Source organism: Crassostrea angulata, chromosome 10, assembly GCF_025612915.1.
Source record: "Crassostrea angulata isolate pt1a10 chromosome 10, ASM2561291v2, whole genome shotgun sequence".
Taxonomy (NCBI): Eukaryota; Metazoa; Mollusca; class Bivalvia; order Ostreida; family Ostreidae; genus Magallana; species Magallana angulata.
Window position 1 is genome coordinate 14,742,265 of NC_069120.1, and position 19,216 is coordinate 14,761,480.

The 19,216-nt window shown below is 32.5% G+C and overlaps 2 protein-coding genes across 4 annotated transcripts in view; both read right to left on the reverse strand.

Annotated features, from left to right (window-relative positions):
• Positions 1 to 328: 328 nt before the first annotated feature.
• LOC128164591 (uncharacterized) lies at positions 329 to 8,001 on the reverse strand. The gene is made up of 15 exons (XM_052828521.1): positions 7,923 to 8,001; positions 7,664 to 7,835; positions 7,510 to 7,571; positions 7,185 to 7,308; positions 6,950 to 7,052; positions 6,268 to 6,385; positions 5,974 to 6,121; positions 5,244 to 5,416; positions 4,653 to 4,851; positions 4,133 to 4,210; positions 3,847 to 3,990; positions 3,521 to 3,723; positions 2,831 to 2,892; positions 2,386 to 2,648; positions 329 to 1,922 (listed from the first exon to the last, which is right to left on the reverse strand). The coding sequence occupies exons 1-15, from the start codon at positions 7,955 to 7,957 to the stop codon at positions 1,536 to 1,538; spliced, it is 2,271 nt and encodes a 756-aa protein (XP_052684481.1). The 5' UTR covers positions 7,958 to 8,001; the 3' UTR covers positions 329 to 1,535.
• Positions 8,002 to 10,957: 2,956 nt separating this feature from the next.
• LOC128165770 (short transient receptor potential channel 7-like) overlaps positions 10,958 to 19,216 on the reverse strand; it is a 38,878-nt gene continuing 30,619 nt past the window's right edge. For all 3 annotated transcript variants that reach the window (XM_052830595.1, XM_052830596.1, XM_052830597.1), the window contains 5 exons: positions 18,756 to 18,916; positions 17,116 to 17,322; positions 13,562 to 13,691; positions 12,077 to 12,229; positions 10,958 to 11,760 (listed from right to left, as the gene is read on the reverse strand). In XM_052830595.1, the coding sequence (XP_052686555.1) occupies positions 11,336 to 11,760; positions 12,077 to 12,229; positions 13,562 to 13,691; positions 17,116 to 17,322; positions 18,756 to 18,916 (1,076 nt within the window). In that variant the 3' untranslated portion in view covers positions 10,958 to 11,335. The remainder of the gene's footprint in view (positions 11,761 to 12,076; positions 12,230 to 13,561; positions 13,692 to 17,115; positions 17,323 to 18,755; positions 18,917 to 19,216) is intronic.

Consider the following 19,216-nt stretch of genomic DNA (forward strand, 5'->3'; position numbering starts at 1 on the left):
TATTTCCATGTTGGAAATTAACTAATGTGGCACGTCTTTTTACCCCAAAGAACCCCAATGATAAAAATTAATAACTATTAATACATAGGCAATTTCGCCACATATGATTCTGATATGAAGTTCTTTTCATATAAGAATCATATCAAAATCAAATAAGAATGATATAAAAAATGGTCCATATAAGAATTATATAATCCCTATCATATGATTATGATATGATTTGAATTATATGATAACAACTTCATATCATAATCATATCAGATTCATATGATATCAGAATTATATGAGAAGCATATCATAATCATATGATTATGTCTATATATGATTTACTTTAAAGTAATAATGACAGTTTGGATTCATTGCATCCATTTATTTGATAAATCTGGTTATAAATTAATGACTATCATTGATGAACAAAGATTGTATATGAAAAGTTTTGCATGGAAATTGTAAATCTTTGTAAAGTTGATGCAGTGCATATCATATGCTTATCATAATCACAAATCAGTTTGTGTTTTTGGATAATGCTATGAAAGGATAAGACTGTAATGATAATAATAAGAAGAATGTCATTCGGCTATAGCTAGCACAATTAGTTTTAAAAACTAATTTACCTGTTGTCATTAAAATATACATAATCTATAGACAGCAATTGTAAACAGAAACTAAAATAAAAACATGTAATTCTGAGAGATAAATACAGTATTCAATTCATATTCTCAATTCAATTCGTATTCTCATATTGTATAAAACACCATAGAGAAAATAAACAATACAGACAATATTATACAAAAAGCAAGAGTGTATACTGTACACATCAGCCTGGAGAGTTGACTCTCTTAAATATAACTTTTCAAAACCCCACAATTCAGAACCATACAGTAAAATTGAAACAATCATTTTATCAAACATATCAAGTTGACAATCAATCGATAGATTTTATTCTCTACACTACTTAATTATTGTGTACATTACTCGGGTATCTCTCGTCACTACTTATTTATTAGTACTGTAGAAAGAGTCTGTTCTTAAAAATAAAACTCCTAAATATTTAAATTCCTTGACAAGTTCTATTTCATTACCATTGTAAAGAAATGATACATTTGAAGATTGTCTGTCTTTACCACAAAATATAATATTTAGTTTTCTCAACATTCACTTGTAATTTCTAATTTTCACAGTACATTTGAAAACAATGAAGCTAATATTGCAAATCACCTTCATAATATGCATGATGAAAAAAAGTGCATACAATATTAACATACCTTTAAATATAAAATTTCTATTAAAGAATGTCTACCACACAGTATAACAAAAACATCTCCTAGGCAAAAATACTCTCAATAATAAAAAAAAAACACTACATGTACAAACAATGTTTTTTCATCAAACCATTGAACTTTGAAAAAAGGGAATACATTTTATTCCTTCAAAGGATATTGAATCTTTAACAGTAAGACCTGTTATACATAGTAATTGATACTCTTGATGTACAATTAAATATGTACACATTTTCAGACAGCAGAACGGTAAATTTACAATTTTTTTGAGCAGGTTTTTAGATCTGAAAATGGAAATTCTGATGGACATTTAAGAGAAAAAACATTAACTACATAAACTCTTATGGCATGATTCATGTTATGTACAAGAAATCTTTTATACACATCTTTGTCCTCTTGTTCCACTCTGATAGTAGTTCTTCCTTCTCTGATGGTGCAGTGGGATTGAGCGCAATGGTGAACAAGAGGGACATAGGAAAGAACTCTGTGGAGGGGGACTACATCAGTTTCGTTCTTGAGGTGCACAATAGGGCAACCTAGAAATGATGTTGTCTGGATGTGTCCTTTCTCTACAGTAATTAACGACTTCCTCTGATTTTCTAGAAGTATTAAATATCCTCTCTTGAAGAGTCCGATTTCAACCTGAATATGAAATTTTAGACATTATTTGGGAAACAGCATGCATAAATCAAGATTAAAAGAAGAGTGACAATGCAAGGTCACATAATTCACATATTATTACGTATTCTTATGCTTAACATTAAGTCACTTTGTAATGGGATGATTTTACAGTTATCACATATTGAGCATTATAAAGCGTAAACTGCCCCAACCCAGGTTATACGAGTATAACTTAGGTAGACATCAAGTTCATTTATTAAATACAATAACATATGAGTTTTCGAAAATGTTAAAAGTTTACAGACAGACAGATGGTCGCTGGACAAAAAATGATCAGAAAGCTCTCTTGAGCTTTCAGCTCAGGTGAGCTGAAAATGTTCAAGTGAGAAAATATTTCAAATGATGCACACGAACTTACAAAACTTGATGTGCAAAACCTGACATTCACTCACGGACTCTACATATTGAGAAGTTTTATTCATACCTCATTTTCCCTGTTCATATATGCTAAGGACATCCCCTCTTTGATTACTGATCCATCCTGACTCCTACAGCCTTGGTAAGTTATCATCTTTCCATCCACTGTGGGACTTGGAGTGCCAAGGTCAACTAGTCCTTGTAACAATAAGCACTGTGGATGGAAAGATGATAACTCTTGGAGAATTGCTTTCTTGTTGTTGCAGCGGATTGGCATCAGTAACACTGGCATATGGCTTTCATAGTTGGGGTCTTTGGTTGACAAATGACCTGCATGTATAGAATAAATGATGTATATCCTGTAGATATTATTCCTAGCCAGTTAATTTTGAAAAAGAAAAATTTCCGTACAAACTTATATTTCAGTTATTGACTATTTGTCTATACAGAGTTATATGAGGCAGTGAGAATATACTACTGAATATAACAAATGTATTTATATCATAAATTACCAAGAAAGTCTATCATTTCCTTCCTTTGAGCAAGTTCTTGTACACTCTTTGTGCTTTGGGTCCTGTCAACAAATTATCAATTATAAAATGCTTATAATACCAGTAATTCAGGTCAGTAAGAATAACAAAGATTTATGACTTAATACTTAACAACTCACTCTCCCCTATTACTTGACAATATACTCTTAATAAAAATCAGGGTATGCATCACATACACAAAATGATTGGATTTTAAAAAGGGCATAACACCCAAAAGATAATTGCTCAAGAACTTACATTTATGTATATTTATATACATACTTTTAAAATGTCTTTAAAGAACAGACCAGGTTTCGAACCCGGGCCCCCTGAATCTCTAGTCAGGTGCTCTACCAACTGAGCTATCTGGCGCTGGTATTCGAACCAGTCTGACCGTCACATTTATGACACATTTTGTTCTGAATATATAGCTACAATTTTTTTATAATATTCTGTGCATGGATGTTATAGGAGCTAGTTACTGCCAGCTTAATTACATGGCGCAGACTGACATACAGAGTGACCGGTTAAAAAACATTCAACTCCTTTACAACTTTGTTGTTAAGGGTATAAAAATATGAATAAGTAAAATATGCACCGACTTGTTCAATAAATTAAGAACATAATGAAGAGGATGATTTATGCAGATAATATATTTGTTCTTTTCCTTACCATGTTGCATCATTTGTTTGGAAAAAACCACCCATTAACACATGAAGGAAAACACAGCTTTTTCCAAATAAAATGGCCGTATCTCGACTTCTTGCGAGTTGATTTTCTTGATTGAAGAGCTTTGCTCTGATCAGGCCATGCCTCTTTTCGAAGACATCTTCAGAATATCCAAGAGGTGGACCATGGCGTGATATTTCATCTGTCTGTCAAAGTAAGAATAGGGATAAAATTCAAAAACATTGGAAGATACCCCTAGCTGGTACATGTATGGATTTAAGATTGAATTAATTAATACGAGTTGAATTATGTGTAATGGATCAACTTACCAAATGTGTCAGCAAGTGAGTTTTCACTTTGTTTTTAAGTTGAGGTAAATGCTCTTCGACTATTTGAAGATACTTTTTTACAAGATTGTCTAAGAGTTGAATGTCCTCATCGTCAAAGGAATCTTTGCACACCATTCTATTTATCTGCAACCAAATAAATTAAACATTAGACACCCATAAGCCACATTTCTCTTCAATATAACAAGTTTTCATTTAATATTACATGAAAGATACAGAGCTCACAATTCTTTGTTATGTAAACAAGGCTCATGCCTCTCATAATTACCAAAGCTAATAAACAGGTCATCTTCAAATACACTGTATTCAAACCAGCAAAAGCTAAGCTGAAAGGTGCGACTTGAATCTAAATGGAAAAGAAAACCACCATTACCTATCTTTTTGGGCATCAAAGATGCTATAAAAAAAATTTTGAAATATACAACAAACGTTTCCATTAATTTTAAACTTGAAATATCATTTAATAGCTTGACATCATTGAAATGTTGACAAGGTTTCATCAAAGGGCCCTTTCTATATATACTTGGTTCAAGATCACTGCACACATTTTAACCAAAGGCAGTCTGTGGTTAATTATGAGCTAAATTGGGCTTTAGGGGAGAGGATTATAAGCCCCAGACAAGTAACTGACGGACAGACTGATCACTGTAGGGCACCTGCACAGTTATAATGCTTTTGAGGTTTATATAAAGCATCAACTGCCCGGGCCAGTTTAAGCTAAACTCGTATAAGGCACAACTTTAATTCATTCGATCCATATAATGAATTTCAGACAATTAAGTACTTACAAATTTTTTCAAATCCTTTCCTTGTCTACTGTTTAAGTTCTTGCAGATGTTGAAAGTTATTTGCTGCTGAGAATCAAGTCCCGACAGATGACTTTCAAGCACTGAAACTTTATTCTCACTCAGTGATTCAATGCAAACTTTCAAAAGGTGCTTTGATGTGCCCAAGTGAAATAAATGAAGCACTCCAGATGGAATATCTCTACAAGAAAAGGAAAGTTAAATAAAATTATAATAATTAAAGAGTAAACTTCCCAAATTCATATTATACTCATATAAAACCTTAGTTAGGCTATATAAGTCAATTAAAATGTTTATTTTTCACCAATCAAATTTAAAAAATAAGGCAAAATTTATACCGGTACTTTTTAAAAAAAAAAAAAACACCATATACCGGTATGTCAATTTGTACAAAACTGAAATGCAATATCTTTAGAATGTTATACAATGCAAGCATTATATATTTTGATATAAAGGAAATTTTATTCAATCATAGATGCAATTATACTGTATCAATCAGATACCTTTTAACAATGTTTCTTGTTCAATGTTTAAAACAAAGTGTACAACAATTTAAAAACAATGTCTAAATACCTATGAGGGTTTAAAACTTCCCAAAAAGGATTGTCATAGTCCTTCACACCTGTCTGTTTCTTAAGAGATTTTTTTGATTGTTCAGTCCCTCTTAATCGCAGTCTTTCAATAGTTCTCATTGTCTCTTGAGGGAATCTTTCTCTTTCTTTAGAAGAACATGTATCTCTGTCAGCCTGTAAAAAATATTACCTCAGAACTTGATTTTTTTTTAGAGAAAATTATATAGATATATGTATATTTTCCAATTGTATATGATCTTTATAAAGGGGTTTCATGACCACCCAAACATTTGAAGCAGTAAATAATTCATGAAGTAGATGGGTTTTTTTTATTAAGGATCCTCTACACCCCGTGACTTCTACTATTTATAACAATTAACTGTATGTCACATCATAACGATTTTAATGCATTGTGAAACAATTAATTTGCCATCATAATATATGTCTATCTCTGTGGAGCAATGGGTGTAGCTTCGATTTACCGATCGACCTGCAAATCGTGAGTTCGAATACGGCAGGGAATTTAATTTTCACGAGTAGCTGTAAAACTTTTGATTTTTTCCCCTAAAGTTGATATTTTTTTTAGTCTTTGACAAGTCGAACACATGTTAAATATCCAGATCTTTAAATAATCAATTCAGAATAATGGGCTTGTATGCAAAACTTTTCAGAGGAGTGTAGAGGACCCTTAATCAGGCAGTCTAACAAACTTTATTACAGTGATAACATACATGACATTTAGGACAAAATTTCAATGCTGTTGCCCCAGCATGGTTGCAAGCAAGAGAAAGCATGTTAAAATCAGCGATCAATGAAGCCACTTCCATCTTGATTTCTATGCAGGTCTTCATATCGGCATCAAACGTCTCAACTGGATTTCTTAAATATAATAATAATATGATTTAAAATTAACTTGACATCATTGAGCGGGGCCCTTATAATCAAACATGCTAAACAATGTATCGAATTAAAGGTATGACTGATGTAATTACAGTTCTATATTCAGAGAATTTTTTTCAACTTACTGTTGAGTAGATTCAATGTCCTGCAGAATTAACTTTGAAATGCTCAACACTGAGGCATGCTCAGAAGCTCCAAGAAAATTGGAATAAATCTCATTGTTACGAAATTGGAGAGGAACACCTATAAAAAAACATTTCCTGTAATGATTAGATATTTACATTAATTTGGCAAAAAGTGTAACGTTGCTGCAGTAATTTTTGAGAATACAGTATTAACTGCTTGTCCAGGGTTAAATGTTTTAATGACCTCACAATAATTAACGCACATGCAATATTGTTAACATAAAAACATCGTTAATGATTCTGAACGATTTGCCATTCTCAAATGTAAATACATACATGTATAAGTAATATTCAACAGTAATGTAAAAAGTTCTCTAGGATATGAACTTGTTTAATTGGTATGTGATCAAATCTATATAGCTTCTAAGAAGCCCTTTGGGCTTCACAGGATTTGATCACGTGACCAACCAAGTCTATATCCCGGTGAACTTTTTAACATTGCTGTTTACTTCTTAAATATTTCTCTCTAATTATTTCTACATTGAAATTTGAACCCTACTTGATGGACGGACAAACAGATGGAGTACGGACAACTTGTGATCAGAAAAGCTCACTTGAACATTCGATTCAGGTGGGCTAGCTTAAAATTATTCAAATAGATTTTGGTTCTTAATTTGTGTACCTGCTAATTGCATTTGGGCACAATGCATTGGTTGCCATCTTTTACTGACATTTGTTGAGGTGTCATCAATGAAAAGGTTAACAGGAATTGAAACTTTGGGAATCTAAAATTCAAATTCTGGTATGAGTATAATAAATATACATGATCAAGTTTAACTGATATTAAAGTAATATTATCATGTAATATATAGCTGGCCACATATCTGAGTAATTAATATACTGGACACAAAACAAACCTCCTTTGGTTTTTCCACAAGCTGACCCGATGTTGTTATTGAATCATTCATGACTGAAGGTTCCACATCTTTTGATAAACTTGTTAAAGGTACTGTCACCAGTCTACTTCTCTCCATCAAACTGCTAAAAATATCCGAATAATTATGATCAATCTATATCATAATAAATCATTTATTGTTACATTCTAAATACCCGTACTTTGAATGGTTTGTAGAAACCATGCACAGCAAATCTTTTTACTGGGGTATTGTTTTAATTTATTAATAAGCGTTGTTTCAAATTTTGTAAATAAGAATAAAAACAAAATGAAGATTTGATACTTACTTGTCATCATTTTCGTAATTTCTGTCTCCCTCTGCAATTTTAATTTCAGCCAAAACATTCTGCTGGTAAAAGGAAAATGGAAAAAAATTCTTAACTTTTAAAGACTTTCATGGTATTTCAATTTCAATGTTTAAAAGTAAAATAAAGTAATTACCTCATCACTCTCATAAAAGGCTCTTATTACACCTGCTAAGGCATTGTTTGTTATTTTTACTGGCTCTCCTACATGAAAATGGATGTTATTGACTGATGCCCAGGGGGATATAATTTCACGCAGTCTGGTCCCATCTCTTTGTTCTTTTATAACTGTTGTTTTCCTAGGATACCTAATTTTAATAATAATTTTTGATTTTAGTAACCATTAATTCTGCTATCCTTGTTTTGTATCATTGATCTGTTTATGTGATACTTACCTTGCAATATTTGGTGAAATAGTTGGATTGCTCATATTAAGTTTGGCAATTTCACTAGGCTTGATGATATAGAGTGGCAAATCAGCGCAATTATATAAGAATCATATCATTTTGATACGAGAATGATATGTGGCGAAATCCCCTGTATACCCAAGGGGTCTCAGTAGAGTGCAAGGGTAACCCCTTGCCCTTGGTACCCCAAAGATACCCTAATAATACAGATTTATAACTCTTGATACCCCATAGAACCTCAAGGATACCCTAATAATACAAATTTAAAACTCTTGGTACCCCTGGGGACTCATTGGTATTCCAGATACACCTCTAAGAATCCTGGGGAACCCCAGAGATATCCCAAGGAACTCCAAGAATACCCCAATATAATACAGAATCATAACTCTTGATACACCATAGAACCCCAAGGATACCTCAAGGAACTTAAAAGAATAAAATAATAATTCAAATTAAAAATGTTTGATACCCCTAGGGAATCATTGGTATCTCAGACAAAATCCATGCAGTAGTAAAAATTTCAACAGGGGGGACAAAGTTGTGTCTACAGACAGGGTGAAACCAATATACTCCCAAAACTTCATTTACAGGGGTATAGGGGTATAATGAGACTCCTGGGGTATCACTGGTTATTAATTTCTATTTTTGGGGTTACTTGGGGTTTTATGAGTATCCTTGGGGTTACTTGGGGTACTAAGAGATGACCCTTGGATTCAAATGAGACCCCTTGGGTATTAATAGTTATTAATTTCTATCACTGGGGTACATGTACCTTGCCTTACTTGGGGTGAGCCTTCGATTCGAATGAGACCCCTGGGGTATCACTGGTTAATAACTTTATCATTTGGGTTCTATGGGGTTCTTGCGGGTCTCCGTGGGGTACTAAGAGGTGACCCTTGAACTCCAATAAGACCCCTTGGGTATTAATCATCAATTTTTATCATTGGGGTTCCTTGGGGTAAAAAGACGCACCCAACTAGGGTACTAATGCATTGTTTTTATGTTCATGGTGTCTTCTTTTTAAATAGTGAAATTCACTGCCCATGGGACGGGGGTTGAGGGTTTTAAAATTTCTCTCTCTTTTTTTTTGGGGGGGGGGGGTGGGGGGGGTGACAAATATGGCTACATATTGAAAATGTATTTTTTCTTTTAGATCACTTGAGAGTTTTGGTAAACGTTGGTCGTGCGTTGTCTGTTAACGATTTTACATTCTTAACTTGACAACTTCAAAGGAAATTGTTACTTTGCAATGTTAAATTAAATATGTATTCTGTTTCAGGAAATCTACTTTAATTAATTTCCTGTGCATTGTATGCTTGTGTATATTTTAAACGAGACTGAATATTATAAAGAGGCCTGAAAGTCTCTCTTACCACCCTCTCCAATTAATGAATTGATGACGTTTGCAAACGCCAAATAATAAAAGCGGGGGTACTTTTCAGAAGAGTCTTGAATCAGTATTTAGACTCAAAATTGAAGCTTAAAATGCAAACATGAGACTCCATTACAGGTCCATCTAAGGAGTATGGTACTCAGGTGACCGTCAAGGCCCGTGGGCCCCTTGTTCTTATTGTTGAATGTTGTCTGTACTTGATGTAATCATTGTTGCCTGAAGTGTTCTTTGGAACCACTTTATGAATTTCAACCAAACTTGGTTATCTTTGGGTGAATGGAATCCAAGCTTATTCAAACAATGGTCCACACACAAGTTGTCTAATTTCTCTCCAGGCACTGCTAAAAAAGCCAATATTCACAAGATTGTTTTCTTTTTATATTGTATAAATGGGCATCTGGACCAATAATTTGGCCAAATGAGGGGTGCAAATACAACCTCTCTCTCTCTCTCTCTCTCTCTCTCTTTCTCTCTCTCTCTCTCTCTCTCTCTCTCTATATATATATATATATGTGTGTGTGTGTGTAAAATTAAATAAAATGTATGTAATTAAAATACATGTAACATTGAAATTTACAAAAAGAATACATTGCATTTCAGCATTTTGACTAAAATTAATATATATAAAAATTGTATAAAAAGGATTGATTCATTTTTTTCTCGGTATGGCTTGTGTCTTATTTAGAAGTCGCCAATGAAGATAAAGGACTAGTATAATATCTTTGTAACACCTGCTGAAAACACGGGAAGTCGTCGATGGATCCTTATCCCCTCCCTCACTCTCTTTGAACACAGCAGGTGTCACAACGATGTTATACTAGTCCTTCCTTTTGGTCGGCGACCTCTTAATAAGACGGAAATCATATTTAGAAAGCAAGAGTATATATTAAGTTTTAATGAGAGAATCGGTTATGAACCCAACCCCCACCCACATACACACACACACAAAATATATTTTTTTGAATCATTGCCGGTGACTGTCTCAATATTATTGCCTAAATCGTTTAATGTATAAACAATTTGCAGTGGGCAAAAAAATGAATAAAATTTCGACCTGTCGGACGATAATTTTATCAAGAGGCCCATAGGCTACATCGCTCACTTAGGCCGCAACGTCAAGTGTCGAGCAAATCTTGCTATTCTGTGAATTCCTGTTGATTGCTTCATTTAGGACGTACTTATCACGATTCACAATTTGCTGTATATGCATCAGGTCATGCATTAACGATATTACATGTATATCCTCTTTTTCGTAGGTAACCAATGATTTTCATACGTTGTACAACTATTGATTAAATTGATTCAGAACTACATGTAACAATTTAAACGCATTTTGTACGCGTATGAATATACTTCTTTTTAGTTATGTCTTCAAAGTGTTTCACTTTGTCACTGTTTATCTAAGTTACCGTAATGAATAATGTTAACATTCTACAAAGATGTCTTCTTCGTTGTAAAACGCAATCTAATAAATAATTGTTGTGACAACCATTTATGGTAAAATTGGGTCCTCTCATACACAATAATAATTCGCACCTTTATTTTTTTTTTATGCACTCGAGGAGAGATTTTAAAAACATGCAAGGTTGTATGAATTACGAAGTCTGATATCGATAGACTCACTCAAACAAAAGGAAAAAAACAGCCGTTCAATACTGGCCAATTTTTACTGCCATGTTTTATCGAAACAACATTTTTTACAATATTCTATGTAAAATAACAAGGATCTAACAACCAATACTTCATATTTTAACAGATCACAGATTCGATATATATATATATATATATCACTTTGCTGCTTTAAATTTTACCATTAATATAATATTCTTAGCCGAATCAATATTAACCTTTCCTCAGAATTTTGAATAATCAAATTAAAAAATAGAGTCAAATGTTGAGGGTGAATATTTTGAACACAAATTCATAAATATTCTTTATATTCAAACTTAAAAAGCTCCTTAATTTATTTAGCTGGTGAAATCCCCAACCCACCCTGTCTCTATGGAAGTCACACTTCACTTTCTTCGTCATCCTGGTGACTAGTACGCTTTTTCCCTGAAGACTTGGATACAGAATTCGAAGAGTTCATATGACTATGATTTTTATCTGGTACTGGCGTTGATGATAAGCACTTGACAAGGTCCACTATTTCACCTTGCATATTTCCAAGGGCGTGTATTATATTGAACAGCGCCTTCTGATTCTCTGTCATGACACGCCTTAAGAACTCAATATCGTCTATGATACGATTGTTCTCCTTACTATTAGCTTGAAGGTGTTGTAAGCGAACGTCTAACAGTTTCTGTGATCGTTGAATAGCATCAAGTTGTGGTATCACTAACGTTGTGGGAGGAGGAGCAACACTGCTGGACACTCTGCGCATGTTTGAACGACCGCATAACTTCCGTTTTGATCCAACTCCTGACCTGAGATCTGAAAAAAGCAGACAAAAATGCATCAGGTTTTTTTTACAGTACTACATAGCTTTATTTCATTTCTTGACGCAAGAAGGATAAGAACTCGAAGTGTTTCTTGATTTTAATGTTTACTCTGGAACTTTGCAAGCCCGTTCTTGTTGAGTATTGATGAATATCCATCAATTTAAAATATTTTGATGTTTAAGGAAATTAACATCAATTTGAAATATTTTTATGTTTAAGCAAATTAACAAATTCTGTGAAAATGACTAAAATCTAGGTTTGCCGAATAAAAATAGTATAAAATTGTAAAAAAAAAAAAAAAAATGTACTTTTATTGATAGGATGTGTGTCATCCTCATCCTCCTCGTGAATGGGCGTGGCATACGGAATTCTGCTAGGAGCGTCCGGTACTGGAGGGGGAGTGTCATTTGTCTCTACAATTTCAACATCCTCGTTCCTCAAATTAGGCACTCCATCTTTAACTAAGAGAGCATATTTAAAATGCATGAATACTTAAACACAGAGAAATATGCGAGTATTTTATACTATTTAATTGCTATCAGTTTTATAACTTTATTCGTAGTTAACGACACTTAACAGAGTGTACCGGGTTCTCCTAAAAACATACAAACCAGATCACATATCTATGGTGGCGTATCTCTGCCCCTTGTGTGCAAGTTATTTTTCTTTTAAATATGTTGACATGCAAGATAAAAATGTTGACATGCAAGAAAGTTATGTCAACATGCAACATATCTATGCTGACATGCAAGAAAATTGCTATCAAACGAGAATTATAAAAAATCTCAAATATCGCCAACATGTGACATCAAATATGCTAAATGCAACTTATTTATGTCGACATGCAATTTCTTTATGTCAACATGCAACTTCGTTGTGTTCACATGCTACTTATTTATGTCAACATGCAACTTAGTTATGTTGACATGCGAGATAAATAACTAAGTTGCATGTCAACATAAATTTTTGCATGTCAACATAAATAAGTTGCATGTCAACATAAAGAAATTGCATGTTAACATAAATAAGTTGCATTTCAACATATTTATCTCGCAGGTTAACATAAATAAGTTGCATGTCGACATAAATAAGTAGCATCTAGCATATTGGATGTCTCATGTGGACGAGACTTTAGATTTTTTGAGATATTATAAAAAATTTATTTGATAGCAATTTTCTTGCATGTCAACATAGATATGTTGCATGTTGACATAACTATCTTGCATGTCAACATAATTATCTTGCATGTCGATATATTTGATAGAAAAATAACTTGCACACAAGGAGCAGAGATATGCCACCATACATATCCAGTAACTTTGAATTAATTGTTGGTTCATTGCAGATTGGTTTACCGAACACGATGTTGTCTAATTATAGATTGTTCGAGTCAGATGTTACGTAGATTACTAGAGGTAATCATTAAACAAGTTTCTTAACACAGTAATAAAGCTCATTCGGTCATTCAAATCTAACACTTTGCAAATTATTACGCTTTAGACCCCCCCCCCCCAAATCCCTTTGCTTACATTATGGTTCTTCATACATGAATTATAAACACATGCGCAATTTTTGTTTTTGAGCATTTACATTTACTCGGTGTTTTTTAATTACTTTGAATCAGGGATGTACATGTAATATGCTCGTTATGGATTTGGTTGAATTAGAACATTATTGTGGTAAATAATTCGCCTTTTTTGTAATTCATTTGCATCTTTTAGCTTATAAATTACGAGTTCGTCATGACAATTCCGATATATAACAATTAACTAGTAAATGTGACCCATTCGGACCTATCTCTTTTTCATCTTTGGCACGCTCCATCTTGAAGAGGTATCTTTTGACCAGCCTTTGCATGATGTCACTATAGGAGGTGTCCTCTACTTTCAGGTCAAGAGTCTTACACACCCGTTCTCTCCTTTTCTGTCAAAATAACACAATTCGTCAGGTACACGTAGAAGATTTATCTGTAAATTTTACACTTTAATCTGTAAAATTCACACTTTAAAGTGTAAAATTCCCACTTTAATCTGTAAAATTCATACTTAAAAGTGTAAAATTCACACTTTAATCTGTAAAATTCACACTTTAAAGTGTAAAATAAAGTGTAAAATTTACACTTTAATCTGTACAATTCACACTTTAAAGTGTAAAATTCACACTTTAATCTGTAAAATTTACAGTTTAAAGTGTAACATTTACACTTTAATCTGTAAATTTTACACTTTAATCTGTAAAATTCACACTTAAATCTGTAAAATTCACACTTTAATCTGTAATTTTTATACTTTAATCAGTAAAATCCACACTTTAATCTGTAAATTTTATACTTTAATCTGTAAAAATCACACATTTATCTGTAAAATACTGTGTATTCACCACATGGCTGTTTTAATTAAATGTCCGGCATTTCTTTGATCTTGCTTGGATAATAAACATTGCAATCGACAAATGAGTTCTCATTAACAGTATTAAATTTTCCAAAAGGTGAAACAGTTATGATTAAATTCTCTTAGACAATATTTATCAGTGTCACATGGCAAAAAAATGTTCAACGCTAAGGGCTTTCTATAATGAAAGCCATTTCCCTCGTCTCTTTCAATCAGATTTATATTTAAAATTTTCACAAAAACTGAAAAAAGTGATAATTTAATGGACTAAAAACTTAAATCACCCTGTCTAGAACATATTTGTTTCTGAATTTCAATATATGTTATGAATCTTCATGCATTTTATTAAGGTCTTTCTTTGTTTTTCTTCGCAGTATTGATAGAAAACGAAAATAGCTATAATTTGCAATGTTTAGAAGACCGTCAAACGCGTCTAATATTTTCATTTTTTAGACTGATATTTAAGAGTTTTCTCATGAACGTTTTTAGATTAAACTATGAGACTTTCAAAAATATTAAATATATGTCAAGAAGGGCGTACATAATGGAAGCCGGAAAGTCACAGGTGGAAATATATTTCATCAGGCGGCCGCCACATTATAACTGGCGGTCGCAACAAGTTAATTATCTGACGGCCGCCAAAAAATAAGGTGACCGCTTTTCTGGCGAATGCTATATAACTATATGTGGCGGCCGCCAGATAAATAAGTAGTAGTCGTCATAGCGACCGGCACTTATTTATCTGGCGGCCAGCCGGCCACCACATAATTATATGGCGGCCGCAACATAAAATGTAGAATTATCTGTAACAATGTTTTGTGAGTGTGACTTTTTGTTCACTTTTATGCAAATACACAGTCTTCAAGCCTGTTAAATGTATATAAGACGTCAACTTTCACTAGTTTAAAGCATCAATTTTATTCATTTGTATACAGTACAATTTTATTCAATCAAGTTTTTGTAGTATGTACACAACTCAAAGTACTGAACGTACTTATACTAAATCGAGGTTTAGACAGAATGATACATAATGTTTATTCTTTGAATGATAAGTAATTCAACACTGTTTGTTAGTTTTATTGTAAAATCATCAAAGAATGTGTGAAAATAAGCCGAGGCATAAAACCACTTATATATCTATATGAAAAACCCACAGTATTATTTTTCTTTTTAATATCACTGTGTATTGATGTCACTGTATTTAAGACAAAGTTTGAAATATTCACTAATTAAAATATTTCAGTCCATAATGCTTCGATCAAACCATCGGAAATGATAAATACTCTCCAATGTATGTGTATAAATGAGCAAATTTTACAGGATAGTGTGTAAATTTTACATTTTAAGTGTAGATTTTACACTTTAAAGTGTGAATTTTACTGATTAAAGTGTATTTTCTTCAGATTAAAGTGTAAAATTTACAGATTAAAGTGTAAAATTTACAGATTATGGTGTGAATTTTAAAGATTAAAGTGTGAATTTTACAGATTAAAGTGTAAAATTTACTGATTATGGTGTGAATTTTACAGATTAAAGTGTGAATTTTACTTTTTTAAGTGTGAATTCCACATTTTAAAGTGTAAATTTTACAGATGAAAGTGTGAATTTTACAGATTAAAGTATGAATTTTACACTTTAAAGTGTAAATTTTACAGATCAACATGTAAAATTTACAGATTAAAGTGTAAATTTTACATATTAAAGTGTAAATTTTACAGAATGAAGTGTAAATTTTACACTTTAAAGTGTGATTTTTACAGATTTAAGTGTGAATTTTACAGTTTTAAGTGTGAATTTTACACTTTAAAGTGAAAAATTTACAGATTAACGTGTAAAATTAACTTACTAAAGTGTAAATTTTACAGATTGTGTGTAAAATAAAAAAAAGTGAAGTGCATATGTGGCACTAATACGCTTCTGTATTATGAAATTAGATGTTCAAAAAAATATTCATTGTATAAAACAAATCAAAACCAGTCATATTTGAACTCAATAAAATTAGGCAAAAAGATTCAAAACCAGTCATATTTAAACTTGAGACACGATTAGACAAGAAGATACAGCTAACAAAAGAGACATACACAATAGAGCGATGTAAGTTGAATTGACGAAACATTTAAGGTTGTTATATTATGTATTTACTACTTTAATTTATTTTTTCTGAAGCTTACATAAGAACGACCAGGAAATTTGACCATAAGTTGAGTGAAAATTAATAAAAATCGTAACTGACGTCATCCTATTTGACCTTTGACGTTGTTATGTGACCTTAATATTAAATGTAGGCCTACATAAAATCCCTACATTAGTGATGACTGTGTTTACTAAAAGAAACAAAAGTTAAAGTAGGCTAAATTGCTCCTTGATCAAATGAATATCATACTGGTGGGTATTTTTTTTACTAACTTCCATGCTGTGACGTATTGTGAATTCGATAAGTCACGCGGGGTAGATGTACAGGAAAACGTACTATATAACAAGTTATCTACCGAAACTAAGAACGCAATTTCAGATGTTATTTTCCTGCAACTGTAAAAACTATAAAAACATGCTCCTAGAATCAAAACAACATATAAAATCAATAAGAATGATAAACAACAAAGGTAATGACGTCATTGCTGACCTGTCGGGTAGGTGTTTACACGGCGCCACGTCATCTCCAATGTAGCGCCTGTGAAACACCTTTCCAACAAATTCTAATCAGCTGGATTTTCCAAGATTCGTCTTTTTCTCACTAAGAATTGCGATGAAGGATGCATGCAACTTTTTTAAAATGTGCACTGAAGAGCGCGATACCGGAAGAAATACCCCTGGTGACCCTTTTTTCTATATCGATAAGTTACCTCTATGAAATAGATAATACTGATCTTACAACATAAAAAAAACATGAAATATATGGAAACAAAAGCAAAGATTTTGCAGGTTAACCCAAAGAGTCACTAGAAAAGAAAGGCCACCTTAATAAAGGTCTGCTTTTTGTTCTTTTGGTATTCCAGCCATGACACGTCCGATATGGCCAGCAGGTCTTTACAGAACCTCCAGGCGTAGCACAAAGACTTGGGGGTAGGGATCATGTTGAAAGGTACCGGGAGGGTACTGCCCTCGTCCATATAGTTCAGCCACAGCTTCGTCCTCGCAAACTTCCATTCTACGTCACAATCAGTCTGAACCACAAAAAAATCACAACGTTTGAGAACTGCTGAACTTTGTGACATTTAACGAAGTTTGTTAGCTTTTATAACGTTTAAGGTTGAATATTGTAAATTGTATAGCTGAATGAGGTGGATTATTGAAATAAAAATAGCAAAGTAATTGATTTGTATTATAGTAATAAAGATATGCATATACAGAATGCAGGATAGAGAATTTACAACAGGATATTCAAAAAAGAAGACGGGGGAATAAGATGGCGCAAATGCCCATTCGGTTTAGTCGTGAAATACAATTTTGAATTTATTTTTTCCCAATCAAATCTATTCAAATATATTATAATACGAGTTTGCCAAAGCACAATTTCTAACTTCATGTATATTCAGTTTTTAATATATTTAACAAAAAATAAGAAAAAAAATATTGCCTGAAATTTTGGTGATATCGAACCCATACCATAAAACCCCTTGATATATAAGGTTAGCTTAAGTCAGGAGCTCTAACCACTGAGCCATTTCAGACACAACAAAGTAGGATCTTTAGATATTATGTGTCACTTTGGCAACGAATTTACGGACTTGCATTATTTTTTCAACACGTTCAATTGTTTGGATACAAAATAATATTTTTAATGTATAGTGGGTCATCTCTCCACGTTTTTGTTGATTGGAATCGGTTTGTTTTCCATTAGACCTTAATTAGACCATGAGAAAAATATGGAGCCCAGACCCACTCTATAAAAAGAAAATGCCTTAAAGTTCTAAAAAATGACATTATTTGCAGGTTTTGATACGTATACGCCTGTTTGAGTCAACATATTCCAAGTATTGAACATATTTATAGGTTTAAAATCAATGATATGTTAAATATATATTGTTTTAAATGATTTTTTGTTAAAATATAAGATTTATTGATATTTTAATTTTTCAGTAGCTTGTCCGACCGTGTATGGGCATTTTACACGCCTTATCCACCCATCTTCTTAAGAATAATTTTGACTTTCAAAATAGTTTGCCTTTATCTTATGTTCAACTTTATAATGTTTGAAAGAATAAAATGTTATGAAAAGGGCTAGAATGCCGTGGCCATTTTTATAGAGCTCTGTATATAGATAATTGGAATTTTCTCCCACTGAAAAATGTGTATTAGTGTGCATGGTTAAGAAATCATTGCTGAATTTTAAGGATGTTCGATGGACAACAAAGTTACCATCAGATCTAACTTAAAATTCCAAACATTAATTTTTAACCATAAACTATTTATTTACATGAAGTAAAGAAAAATTCCTCATATTTTAAAATATGAGCATTTACCCAAAGGTCTTTTTCTAAAGAAGGAAAGTTTAGTAAAAAAAAAAAAAATGGCCACGACCACCGACCCATCTTAATGTAGATCCGATGGGTAAGTTCTTTCAGACACTTAAATATTTTAAAAAATATATATTTACCTGAATGTCCTCAAAGGAATGACTCATCATGGCAATTAACATGTTGATTAACACGATGATGATGACGACATGATAAAGAGCGAACAGGTACATGCCGACTTGCTCTACTATGTCTGTGCTTCTCTCCATGTTAACAGACTCAGGTGTCGGTCCCCCATACACTGAAATGAAGGTCGTCATTTGGTCAGCCATTTCATTTCAACACACCACATATGGCCGACTTATATCATACATAGATGGGGCTTATGTAAGAAATGCCCTGTTTAAATTGAGTGTTCGAACATTCTACACGACTACATACATGTATATGAACTAACTGATTTGATACATTGGGTGGCTTTTTAAAGGTTATATTATTGTTAAAAAAATTATTTATCATTCATTTCTAAATTTTAATATTAAACACAACATTCTTTATTTAAAAAATATAAGTTTTTTTCAATTAGAATGAACGCGGGTCG